The sequence below is a fragment of the Pseudorca crassidens genome, chromosome 20, assembly GCF_039906515.1.
Source record: "Pseudorca crassidens isolate mPseCra1 chromosome 20, mPseCra1.hap1, whole genome shotgun sequence".
Taxonomy (NCBI): domain Eukaryota; kingdom Metazoa; phylum Chordata; class Mammalia; order Artiodactyla; family Delphinidae; genus Pseudorca; species Pseudorca crassidens.
In genome coordinates this window covers 14,318,855-14,331,450 of record NC_090315.1, presented here as the reverse complement: position 1 = coordinate 14,331,450, position 12,596 = coordinate 14,318,855, and the positions used below count along the sequence as shown (strand labels likewise).

The 12,596-nt window shown below is 49.2% G+C and overlaps 2 protein-coding genes across 6 annotated transcripts in view; one reads left to right on the top strand and one right to left on the bottom strand.

Annotated features, from left to right (window-relative positions):
- Window positions 1-513: 513 nt before the first annotated feature.
- GMFG (glia maturation factor gamma) lies at window positions 514-12,593 on the bottom strand. Of its 3 annotated transcripts, none has more exons than XM_067719451.1 (7): window positions 12,453-12,593; window positions 4,755-4,851; window positions 4,608-4,657; window positions 4,106-4,155; window positions 1,394-1,476; window positions 842-915; window positions 514-668 (listed from the first exon to the last, which is right to left on the bottom strand). In XM_067719451.1, coding segments are annotated over exons 2-7 (330 nt in total). In that variant the 5' UTR covers window positions 4,756-4,851; window positions 12,453-12,593; the 3' UTR covers window positions 514-596. The 3 variants fall into 3 exon arrangements, with proteins under 3 accessions (XP_067575552.1, XP_067575553.1, XP_067575551.1); XM_067719452.1 differs by lacking the exon at window positions 12,453-12,593 and adding an exon at window positions 7,272-7,323; XM_067719450.1 differs by lacking the exon at window positions 12,453-12,593 and adding an exon at window positions 5,236-5,318.
- SAMD4B (sterile alpha motif domain containing 4B) overlaps window positions 11,961-12,596 on the top strand; it is a 37,362-nt gene continuing 36,726 nt past the window's right edge. The window contains exon 1 of one of the 3 annotated variants that reach the window (XM_067719441.1): window positions 11,961-12,101. The gene's annotated coding sequence lies outside the window, so the exon portion shown is untranslated. The remainder of the gene's footprint in view (window positions 12,102-12,596) is intronic. The other 2 variants (XM_067719444.1, XM_067719442.1) reach the window with 2 other exon arrangements.

Sequence of the window (12,596 nt, the reverse complement as noted above, 5' to 3'; positions counted from 1 at the left end):
CCCAGACCTGGGCCCTCAGGCCTACCCAACTGCACAAACCACCCACCCCCAGCAACTCCCCAGCCCCTGAAGCTGTTCTATTTCACTTTTATAGCAACTTCAACAACTTTTCTGCCTTTAAAATCTTCCTGCCTGGGGGCTTACTGAGAAAATTAGCATAGGTACCAGCTAATGCCTGCTAGGGTGGGAAGGTGAGAGGTGGGGAGACAGGCACTCGGCCTTCTTTACTCTCAGGGACGCAGGTGTCCTTGTCCCCCTTGGGAGTGGCCCCTCCACAGATTCAGATATCCCCCCAATCCCTCTAGGAGACCAGGCCTCCCTCATTTCTCCCTAGGAAATCCTGCAGGCCCCTCCCTTTCTTTCAGAGGAACAGGTACTGAATCCTCCTCTACTCCCAGGCCTCAGCAGGCGTCCACTGGATCTGCCTGCCCTCTACTGGCCTAAGGCTGGTACTGCAGGACTGCCACCTACAGCCCACAGTGAGGAACAGAAACTGAGCCAGAACTGAGGGTCTCTGAGTTCTTGTATTTTAATTTCTTTAAGGTCTCAGATGTTCAGGTCCTAGGGGGCCTGAGTTCAGGTCCCCCGCCCAGAGGTCAGCGAAAGAAAGACAACTTCTCCTGGAGCCAGGCCTCTGTGAGGTCATCAGTGGTGCGGATTTCAAACACCTGGGCAGAGAGAGGGCTCAGTATTATAATCCACTCAGGAACCGAAAAGAGTGAGGGCCCTGACCCCCTCCTCCTTCAGACCCAGGAACCCAGATCCCCAGCCCCCTCATGGCACAGACCAGGAGTCCAGACTCTCCCTTTCACACTCGGGAGCCTCAGCCCCAGGCCCAGACCTTTGTGAGCTCTGCCGTCTGCACCAGCCTGTTCTTGCTTCCTGCGTACATCATCTGTTGTTCAGGCTTGCAGCCTGTGTGGAAAAGAGAAGGAGGAAGCATAACTGGGGGATGCCAGAGTGTTCTCTAAGGCCCTAGTAATGTCCTGCAGACCCTGGAGTTTTCTAAGAGTCCCAGGAACTGTTCTAAGGAGGTCCCTGGAGGCTATAGTCAGAGTCCCCAGGTTTGTTCGGGGGCTTGAAGTTATTTTAGGGTCCCTGGAGTTGGTTTGGGGCCAGACAGGGGTTTCTAGGTAAAAGGAAGAAGTGAGTTTGCTTATACGCCTCAGGACTAAGGAGGATGGGGGCTCTGTGCCTCCACCTCCACCCAATGCCCTCTCAGGACTCACACCACACACACCACACTCTCACACAGGCACCTACACACATGCACACAGTCACACAATCACCAGTCACAGGCATGCACACACACTTGCACTCAAACACACACACTTACACACCCTCACACAGAATCTAAGACCACTTTCTCAGGATGAGTAGAGCTGTGTCTCACCCACAGGGCTGGAGAAGATGAAACACAAGGGGTAGGACACTCGGCCATCGGCGTGCGTGTACTTGTAGCTGTAGACCACGAACCTACAGCAGCAAGAGGGAATCCAAACTCAAGACTTGGCCTGGAGCCCAGGCCCAGTGCCCATTACCTGAGACCACAACCTTGAAATCTTGACTGAGTCTGAGAACCTAGGGTTAACAACTGAGACGCAGGGTACTAGCCTCAAACACAATAAATGATTTAAAAAATAATAATAAAAATGGATAAATAATAAGAACCTGCTGTATTAAAATTAATTAATTAATTAATTTTTTAAAAAAAAGATAACATAGAACTATACATACAGTGTATAAATGTCAGTTTCCCAGTTTTGATACTGTACTGTAGTTAGGTAAGATGTAACCATTGGGGGAAACTGGATAAGGGGTACTATATTTGCAACTCTCTGTGAATCTATAATAATTTCAAAATTAAAAGTCTTTTTAATGATTAAAATAATAATAATAATAGTAAATGCTAAATAGAACTACCATGTGATCCAGCAATTCCACTGCTGGGTATTTATCAAAGAAAATGAAAACAATAATTTGAAAAGATATATGCACCCCCATATTTATTGCAGCATTATTTATAATAGCCAAGATATGGAAAAAACCTAAGTACCCATTGATGGATGAATGGATAAAGAAGATGCAGTATACACACACACACACACACACACACACACACACACACACACACACACAATGGAATACTATTCAGCCATAAAAAAGAACGAAATCTTGCCATATGCAACATGGATGGATGTTGAGGGCATTACGCTAAGTGAAATAAGTCAGAGAAGGATAAATGTCTTATGATCTCACTTATATGTGGAATTTAAAAAATAAAAACAAAGAAACAAGCCACCAAGTTCATAAATACAGAGAACAGATTAGTGGTTGCCAAAGGTGGGGGTGGGCGAAATGGGTGAAGGGAGTCAAAACGTACAAATTTCCAGTTATTTGATTTCCCATTATTTATTTTAAATAAGTCCTAGGGATATGACGTACAGCATGGTAAGTATAGTTAACAGTGCAGTATTGTATATTTGAAAGTTGCTAAAAGAGTAGATATTAAAAGTCCTCATCGTAAGAAAAAAATTTTTTTAAACTATGTATGATGACAGATGTTAACTAGATTATGGTGGTGAACAGTTTGTAATACAGTATATACAAATATCAAATCATTATGTTGTACACCTGAAACTAATATAATATGTCAAATATATCTCAATAAAAAATTTTTTTAAGAAAAAGTGGCTTAGGGACTTCCCTGGCGGTCCAGTGGTTAAGACTCTGCCCTTCCACTGCAGGGGCGCAGGTTCCATCCCTGGTCAGGGAACTAAGATCTCACATGCCGAGTGGTGCGGCCAAAATAAATAAATAAATAAGTGCTTATTTGATTCACAACAACCCTATGATGTAGGTACTATTATTATCCCCATACTACAGATGGAAAAATTGAGGCCCAGAGAGGTGAAGTCACTTGCCCAAGTTTCTATGGATAGATTTGAACCCAGGAAGTTGGCTGGTAGAGTATAAGTGCTCAACCACTATGTTTTACTATACAGAGAACTAGAATCAGGGGCTGAGACTACAGCCAGCTACATAATTTCCCAAGCCCAGCACAAAATGAAAATGCAGGGCCCCTTTTTATAAACACAGGAGAAAGGCTTTTTTCCTTTCTTCTGCAGTCTCTCTTCAGATTGATCTTTTAAAATTTCCTATTTAAAATCACGCTCTCTTGGGCATGGGGACACTCACAGAGGGAATGGAAATGCTCAAAGGCACACCCTGGAACTTGTCATGCAGGGGGTGAGTACCGACCCTGACCCTGACACTCCCTGAACCTGTAATCGGGTCCCCTGCCTAGGACAGAGGGCAGCAGCCATTGCTGGGCAATGCAGGGAATGGGTAGCTGAGAACCCATCCAGGCTGGAGATATGAGCTGAGGGAGGCTCCAAGCCCCCAGCGCATGCTCCATTGTTCCATCACACTTCACACAAAACACAGATTCAAAGATATAACTATAAAGAATTTCAAGACAGCAGGCAGTCGTAGAGCATCAAGCCCTGCATTCAAGGCTCCCTTCTGGGTACGGGGCCCTGTGTGACTGCACTTGTCAGACGCCCAGGATGCTGGTCCTGGCTGAGATCTAGAGCCTGAGATCTCAACTCTGAGGCTCAGAGTTGTAGGGCACCCAAAAATCAGTTGAGATGAAAAATCTAAAGAGACCAGTTTTCACAGAAGTATCGAAAAGCTCCTCCACACACAAAAGCACCAGGCTCCTCTGGCTTCACACAGGATTCTCCCCAATCATTAAAGGTCAAATAAATCCTTTGCTACTCAAAGTATGCCCAAATATTGAAAAATAAGGAAATTTTAACTTTTTTTTTAAATGAAGCAAGTGCAATGTTGAGACCAAAACCTGACATGGTTTGTACAAAAAAAAAAAAAGCAAACTCTAACATTACATATGACTATTAGTGTAAAATTCTGCAATAAAATTTTGGTAAACAAACCAAAAGTCCTAGGACAGGAACATTTGACTTCAGAGACATAGATCCCGAGCCCATGAATAGGACTGGAACCCAAACAGTCCCTCAGTCTGTATCCCTATCGTCACCCCTCTCCCCATGGCCTGACCGTCCCCTTCCTTCCCCCAGCATACCTGGGCTGTCTCTCTGGCAACTCCATTTTTAGTTCCTCTGGAGAAATATTCTGGGGATGAGGGGAGAGAAAAAAAAAGACTGCCATTAAATGAACACTTACTGTGTGCCAAGGCACTTGTCCAAGAAATACACATACATGGATTAACTCATTGACCTCTCCCAAATCCCAGAGGGGTTGGTCTTATTGTTATCCCCATTTTACAGATGAGCAAACTGAAGCCCAGAGGTGTTAAGACACTTTTCTTCTAAACCCCCTACAAGGATTAAATCATTGAATCCACAGACAACTCTAAGAGGTAGGGACTGCTATCACCGTTTCACAGATGAGGAAAGAGAGACCCATACAGGTGAAGTCTCTCGCCTAGGGTCACAGCTAAGTTGGGACTTGACCTCCGGGTCTTTCTGGCCCCCCATGCCAGGCTCTTAGCATCAGTCACAGTCGCTTGGGTCTCCCAGTCCCACCCTGCCCTTCTTGGAGGTCCCATCCCCCGATCCCCTCACCTGAAATTCTTCCTCCAGCACCACCATCTGCCGGTCTTTGTCCACCTTCACTGAGGAGGGAGGGCACATGGGGGTTAGAGGCCCCTCCCATCTGCCCCCACGCTTGTCCCCATACCCCATCCTTCCAGGAGGGAAGATGACACTCACTTATTATGGCCGCATTGTCCGTCTCTTTTCGGAAGCGAAATTTCCTCAGCTTTTCCTTTAGCTCTGGGTCCACCTCGCACACCACCAGGGAGTCAGACTGTCAGAGGAGCCCAGCAAGAGCTGAGTCGCCTGGCCTCAGCCCTGCCCCCTTCCCCAAACCTCAGTTTTTCCATCTACTAATGAGGAGGAAGACCCAATAGCCCATAGATTGCCTTTGTGAACATTAGGAAAAGGCTCCTTTCCCTCAGGGCAGATGCTGCCCCTTTGCAGAGCAGAGGCTGGACTCGAGCCCTCTCAGCAGGTGCCCTTGGGCAACGCCCGGGGTGGCCCAGGGATCTGCTTGCCTGGGCTAAACCCGGAACCACAGTCTCTTTTCCCCCAGCCTTGACCTCCCTTCCACAGCCTGCCCTTCACCCTGGTGTCCTCCTAGCCCCAGCCCCACTCCAGCCCCTAGCCCTTTCCATACGACCCTGGCCCCAACCATGACTTTTCTGTCCACAGGCCTCTTCTTTTCTGGGTTCCGCTGTCCTCTAGGGGTGGGGACCAGGGCTACAGGGGGCAGGGTGTGGGGTAGGGGAAAGGTTTCATCTAACACCACATCCTGTTTATGCCCATTCTGGGACAACTGTCACAGATGACTCCTCCCCCTCTTTCCTTCCCCTCATCTGCTGGGACCTTCCAGGCTTTGCAGTCACCCAGACCAGGTTCGAATGCTGCCTTACTGTGTGGCCCTAGCTAAGTAACTTCACGCCTCTGATTCAGGATTGTTATGAGGATAAAATAGTTTCACATATCTCCCAGCATGGTGGACACACTCAATATACAGTAGGTAATGATGAGCTTTATTATTTTTTTAATTTTTATTGGAGTATAGTAGATTTACAATGTTGTGTCAGTTTCAGGTGTATAGCAAACATATGCATATACATATATCCACTCTTTTTTAGATTCTTTTCCCATATAGGTCATTACAGAGTATTGAATAGAGTTCCCTGTGCTTTACAGTAGATCCTTATTACTTATCTATTTTATGTATAGTAGTGTATATATGTCAATCCCAATTTCCCAGTTTATCCCTTCCCCTCCTTTTGCTCACTGGTAACCCTGTTTGTTTTCTACATCTGTGACTCTATTTCTGTTTTGTAAATAAGGTCATTTGTACCATTGTTTTTAGATTCCACCTATAAGTGGCATATATTTGTCTTTCTCTGTCTGACTTACTTCACTCAGTATGACAATCTGTAGGTCCATCCATGTTGCTGCAAATGACATTATTTTGTTCTTTTTTATGGCTGAGTAATATTCCGTTGTATGTATGTACCACATCTTCTTTACCCACTTGTCTGTCAATGGACATGAGGTTGCTTCAATGACTTGGCTATTGTAAATAGTGCTGCAATGAACATTAGGGTGCATGTATCTTTTTTTTAAAATAAATTTATTTATTTGAGGCTGCGTTGGGTCTTCATTGCTGTGCACGGGCTTTCTCTAGTTGCAGCGAGTGGGGGTTACTCTTCGTTGCAGTGCGTGGGCTTCTCACTGCGGTGGCTTCTCTTGTTGCAGAGCACAGGCTCTAGGCACGTGGGCTTCAGTAGTTGTGGCACGTGGGCTCAGTAGTTGTGGCACACAGTCTTAGTTGCTCTGTGGCATGTGGGATCTTCCCAGACCAGGGCTCAAACCTGTGTCCCTTGCATTGGCAAGCGAATTCTTAACCACTGCACCACCAGGGAAGTCCCTGGGGTGCATGTATCTTTTTGAATTATGTTTTTCTTCGGATATATGCGCAGGGATTGCTGGATCATATGGTAGTTCTATATTTAGTTTTTTAAGGAACCTCCATACTGTTTTCCATAATGGTTGTACCAATTTACATTCCCACCAACAGTGTAGGAGGGTTCCCTTTTCTCCACACCCTCTCTAGCATTTATTATCTGTAGATTTTTTGATAATGGAATAATGAGCTCTTTAGCTCCTCCTCCAGGAAGACTTCCTGGATTCCCACCCACCCAATCTGGAATATTTTAATTCCAGAGCTGAAAGGGGGAACTTAGAGATGTTTGCTGGTCAAACTGCCACTTATTAGGTTGATGGGGAAATGGAGAATAGAGAAAAGACTCCACAGCACCCAAGTAATGATGAATTTTTTCCTGTAATTATTCAACCTCATGGGCCTTATAATGGTGCTACAACAATGGTGTTCCATCCTATCAGACCAATACCTCCTTTTTTATTAAGAGCATTTTGTATTGCCCCCCCCCCGCCAAGTTCCCATCCTGAAATGAAATTCCTAGATAACGCAACATAGTTATACACATAAGTTCTCCCCCAAATCAATATAATGTCCTAATTGTCATATAAAGGAGAAATAAAAGGGAAGTGATTGATCAGAAACCTGTGCATTTCCGTGAGAAAATATAAGCAAACAATAGAGAATTGTTAAAGGATCCAGCCCCACGATGTCTGGCCCACTGTACTGACTTCCCTCCATAGCAGTGGGCAGATCCCACCCTCTCTCACCTCTTCAAGGGCATTGCTGCAGCTGCTCTCCTCCCTGCATCATCAATGTCTTCACCTCTACTGAATCTTTCCCTCAGCGTACACGCCGTGTTATGTCTTCCATCTTAAAAACTAAAAACCCTGTCTCCCGTCGAGCCACTGCCCATTCATTTCCTTCCCTTTTCAGCAAGACTTCTTGAAAGAACTGTCCACACTCACTGCCTCCAATTTCTCCTCCCATTTCACTCTTCAACTCTCTCCCAGCAGACTCACTCCTGTCTCTCTCCAATGACATACACTTGTCGGGGCCACCAAGGACATCTGTGGTGCTGGACCTAATGGTCAATTCTCAGTCTTCATCTGCTGTGCCCTGTCAGCCACATCTGACACCATCCATCACTCCCCATGCCCAAAACACTTTCTTCACTTGGCTTCCAGGACACCACCCTGGCCTGGTTTTCCTCTGGTTCTTCTGGCTGTGCCTGCTCAGACCTTCTTTTTTTTTTTTTTTTTTTTTTTGCGGTATGCGGGCCTCTCACTGCTATGACCTCTCCCGCTGCGGAGCACAGGCTCCAGACGCGCAGGCTCAGTGGCCATGGCTCACGGGCCCAGCCACTCCACGGCATGTGGGATCATCCCGGACCAGGGCACGAACCCGTGTCCCCTGCATCGGCAGGCAGACTCTCAACCACTGTGCCATCAGGGAAGCCCCAGACCTTCTTTTTTTTTTTAAATTTTATTGAAGTATAGGTGATTTACGATGTTGTGTTAATTTCTGCTGTACAGCAAAGTGATTCCGTTATACATGTACATACTTTTTTTACATATTCTTTTCCATTTTGGTTTATCACAGGATATTGAATACAGTTCCCTGTGCTATACAGTAGGAACTTGTTGTTTATCCATTCTATGTATAATAGTTTGCATCTGCTACCCCCAAACTCCCAATCCATCCCTCTCCCACACCCCTCCAACGACAAGTCTGTTCTCTATGTCTGCGAGTCTGTTTCTGCTTCGTAGATAAGTTCATTTGTGTCACATTTTAGATTGCTCATATAAGTGATAACATATGGTATTTGTCTTACTCTTTCTGACTTAGTATGATAATCTCTAGGTCCATCCATTCATTTGTCGATGGACATTTAGGTTGTTTCCATGTCTTGGCTATCGTAAATAGTGCTGCAAGGAACATCGCAGTGCATATATCTTCTCGAATTATAGTTTTCTCTAGATATGTGCTTAGAAGTGCGATTGCAGGATCATATGTCAGCCTCCTTTTAACAGCCAGGTGTCCCAGGGATCAGTCCTTGGTCCCCTTCTCTTTTCCATCCATCTTCCTGTCTTCCTGATAGCAACAGCTTCTTGGTTTTCAAAGGGGATACCTTAATTATTTCTCCAGCTGGGCCTCTCCCTGAACTCTAGGCTCTTATATCCAAATGCCAGTGTGACATATCCATCTGCATGTCTTAAGAGTCATCCTTGACCCGTCTGTTTCCTCTGACAACGTACCTCAGAAATTGTCAGCTCTGAACTTCAAAATATAACCAGAACTGGTCCACTGCTCCCCTCCACAGCCCATATTCTTCTGCCTGAAATCTCACAGCAGCCTCCTCCCTGTTTCTCTGCTCCTGCCCGCCTCTCAACACTCTGTTCTTCATAGGACCGTCAGAGGCATCCTAAAACAACCCAAGCCAGGAATTCCCTGGCTGTCCAGTGGTTAGGACTCTGTGCTTCCACTGCGGGGTCACAGGTTCGATCCCTGGTCAGGGGAACTAAGATCCTGCATGCTGCACGGCGTGGCCAAAAAAGAAAACCAAGCCAGATGACATGCCTGCCCTCTCAAAAACCCTCTCATGGCTCCACTATTATTTGGGTGAAAGCAAAAGTCCTTATAGTGGCCTTAAAAACTCTAAATCATCTGCCACGACCCCTCCTCCATTACTTCTTGGACCTTGTCTTTCAATACTCTCCTCTTTGCTCACTCCTCTCCACCCACACTAGCCCCTTTCTGGTTCTGTGAATGATCCTGTCACTGGGCTTTTGCACTTGCTGGCTCCTCTTTCTGGAACCCTCCTTCCTTCATGGTTCACCCCTTCACTCCTTCAGATTTCTGTTCAAATGTCACCTGATCAAAGGTGCTTTTCCCCATCTAAAACAGTGCCAGCCGCATCTCTCAATCCCCTTATAAGTTTTCTCCATAGAACTTATTACCAAGTTACATTGTATTTATTTGTTTCTGTCCCCCCCAACTAGAAGGTAAGCCTCATGAAGAGAGGGATTTTTGTCTGCCTCGTTCATTGCTGAATTTTTAGCACTTCGGGTAGTGCCTGGCACATTTTAGGTACTCAAGAAGTCTTATTGAATGAATAAATGAACCAGCACCCTTAGAGCACAACCATTCTATATGGTGTGAAAGTTGTTGCTTAAATGGAGGGGGTAATGCTTAGGGTTTGTGATATCCCCCCCCACTCTGTTTTAAAATGGCCTTTCCAGGCTTCCCTGGTGGCGCCGTGGTTAAGAATCCACCTGCCAACGCAGGGGACACGGATTCGAACCCTGGTCCGGGAAGATTCCCACATGCTGCGGAGCAACTAAGCCCGTGTGCCACAACTACTGAGCTCTTGTGCCATGACTACTGAAGCCTGCGCACCTAGAGCCCGTGCTCCACAAGAGAAGCCACTGCAACGAGAAGCCCGCGCCCTGCAACGAAGAGTAGCCCGCGCTCGCCACAACTAGAGAAAGCCCGCTAGCAGAAACAAAGACCCAACGCAGCCAAAAATAAATAAAATTTTTTTAATTAAAAATTTTTTTTAATAAAATGGCCTTTCCTCACAGCATCTGAGATGCCATGTTTTCCTGGTTTTCTTCCTCCTCTCTCTCTCTGGCTGTTCCTTCTCAATCTTTGTTGAGAGTGTCAATTCCTTTGCTCAAACCTTATACGTCTCCTCTTCTCAAGGTTCTGTCCAGTCCTTGTCTCCATTCATCCTTCATACCCACCGCACACTAGGTCACTAACTCCCATAGCTTCAATTACCATCTTTGATCACCCTCAGATCTTGGTTTCCAGCCCCAATTTTTCTCTTAAGCCCCAGCCCCAGGGGTGTGGAGCCGCCTAAATCCTCATGCTGGGTGGCACACACTGGGCTCAGCATCTTCCTAACCTGTTTCTCCTCTGGGTCTCCTTCTCAGGGAAGCCCCCAATCCCCCCAACCTTCTAGCCAGAGGGCCTCATCTTGAACTTCTCCCTCCCTACCCCTCTGCGGCCACCCAGTCCCAGAGCAGGTTCCCCGGGCCTCCTGGGCATCCAGCCCTGCCACCCACTCCTCCTCCCCTCCCCACAGTCCCACCCTGGTGCAAACGCCCCTCTCCTACCCCAGCTGCCTCCCTGGACTCTCAGCTCCAGTTCTATTTCCTCCAATCCATCTTCCATATAAAAGCCAGAGACATCTTTGCAAACCCCCACTGACTCTCCTTGGCTTGAAGCCCTTCCATGGCTCCTCAGCGTCCTCGGGACAAATCCAAACTCTCTCAAGTGGCCAAACTTTTGGCCGCGGTGAACTCTATGTTCCACTCCGACTGCCTTTCTTTGGGTTCCTCTAACAACCACGCCTCTGTCACCTGACAGCCTTCTGAGTGAGCGCCCCGCTCTGATTAGTTCACGCTGATCCAGGACAGTGTGCATTTAGGACACTAAATGGACGGAGGAGGTTCGGGGAATGAACCGGAATGAATGCGGAATGAATAGGTTACAACAGTCAGAGCAACAACTCCCACTTATTGAAGGCTTTGCGCCCACCGCTTTATCAACAATTTTTTTAAATTTTATTTATTTATTTATTTATTTTTGCCTGCATTGGGTCTTCCGTTGCAGGGCGCGGGCTTCTCACTGCGGTGGCTTCTCTTGTTGTGCAGCACAGGTTCTAGGCGTGGGGGCTTCAGTAGTTGTAGCACGCTGGCTCAGTAGTTGTGGCACGTGGGCTCTAGAGCGCAGGCTCAGTAGTTGTGGCACACGGGCTTAGCTTCTCCCGGACCAGGGCTCGAACCATTGCCCCCTGCATTGGCAGGCGGATTCTTAACCACTGCGCCACCAGGGTAGCCCTGCCCGGCACTTTTAAATGCTTCCTCTCTTTCAATTCCTATCTGAGAGAAGAAGCAACAGGTTCACAGACGGTTGCGGTGGGAAAGCTGAGACTCCAGCAGCCGGAGCGGTTACTCGCAACCTAGACAGTCAGGTGGTGGCGGGGCCCAGGCCTAGAGCGGAGCGTGCAGGCGGGTCACACAGCCGGGCCTTGAACGCCAGAATCAGGAATTGTGACTTAGCTCGAGGCCGCTGAGGTAGACGCGCGCGAGACTGTCCCCTGCAGGCCGGGAGGCCCAATCCCAGGCTCCGCCGGGCTCCGCAGGGCCCGTTGCCCGTGGCAACGCCGCGCGCGCCCCGCCCCTGCCCCGCCCGCCGGGCTGACTGCCCGTCAGCCGCGCAGCAGGCCAATCCCACTGAGCGGGGGGCGGGCCTCGTGGGCCTCGTTCAACCCCCGCGGCCCCCTTCTCCGCTGGGACCCCGCCTTTCTCCGCGCACACCTCCCGCCCTTCGGGCTGCCCTCGCAGCCCGTTGGCGGGCGTACCGTTCCTCTCCGCGGCGTCAGCTAATGCCGGCGCGCGGCAGTCCCGTCGGGGCGGGGCCAGGGGCGGTGACGCACGGCGCGGTGACGCAGCGCGACGGCGGCGGTGGCGGCGGCGGTGGTCGGTGAGGGAGGAGGGAGGGGAGCTCGCGGGCCGGAGAGGGGGCGACGGCAGTGGCGGAGGCCTGAGGAGGCCCGGGCGGCGGCGGCGGCGGCGGCGGAGGCCGAGGCGGTGAGTGGTGGGCAGGGTCGGGCGGACGCGGGGCGGCGGCGGGTCGGAGCGCGCGGGGCTCACCTCAGGGCGCCCCAGGCCGCGGGCGGCCCCGCCCCCTCAGGGACCCTGGGAGGCGGCGGGCGCGGAGCGCGGGCCTCCGGGGTCCCGACCCTCGAGAGGATCTCCCACACCCATCCCCCGAGTCGCCCTCACAGGCCGCTTCTCGAGCTTCTCTCCGAAATTCTTGCCCCTCGGGGTGGCCGGGGGGCCTGGCAGCAGCCTATCTCGTGACCCCCCCGGGTGTACTTCGGACACCTCCCTGGAGGGCACGCCCACAGACCCCCCGAATCCGCCCGAAGCCCTCTGTACCTTTCCGCGGTACGAAAGGCTTCCCGAGAGGCCACCCCTGATATTAACACGTCTGCTCCAGACCCCGTCCTACGCCTCAAATATCTTCCTCAGAGAACCCCCGTCTGGTCCCAGATCCCCGAACCTCCTCCGTCCAGAAATATT

What these genes read in the sequence shown, in the direction of transcription:
- GMFG (XM_067719450.1), bottom strand. An exon ending in TGCTGGAGGAAGAATTTCAG is followed by an intron (nt 4,156 to 4,607) that starts GTGAGGGGATCG and finishes CCTCATCCCCAG; the next exon opens with AATATTTCTCCAGAGGAACT. An exon ending in AGACGGCAGAGCTCACAAAG is followed by an intron (nt 669 to 841) that starts GTCTGGGCCTGG and finishes CTCTCTGCCCAG; the next exon opens with GTGTTTGAAATCCGCACCAC.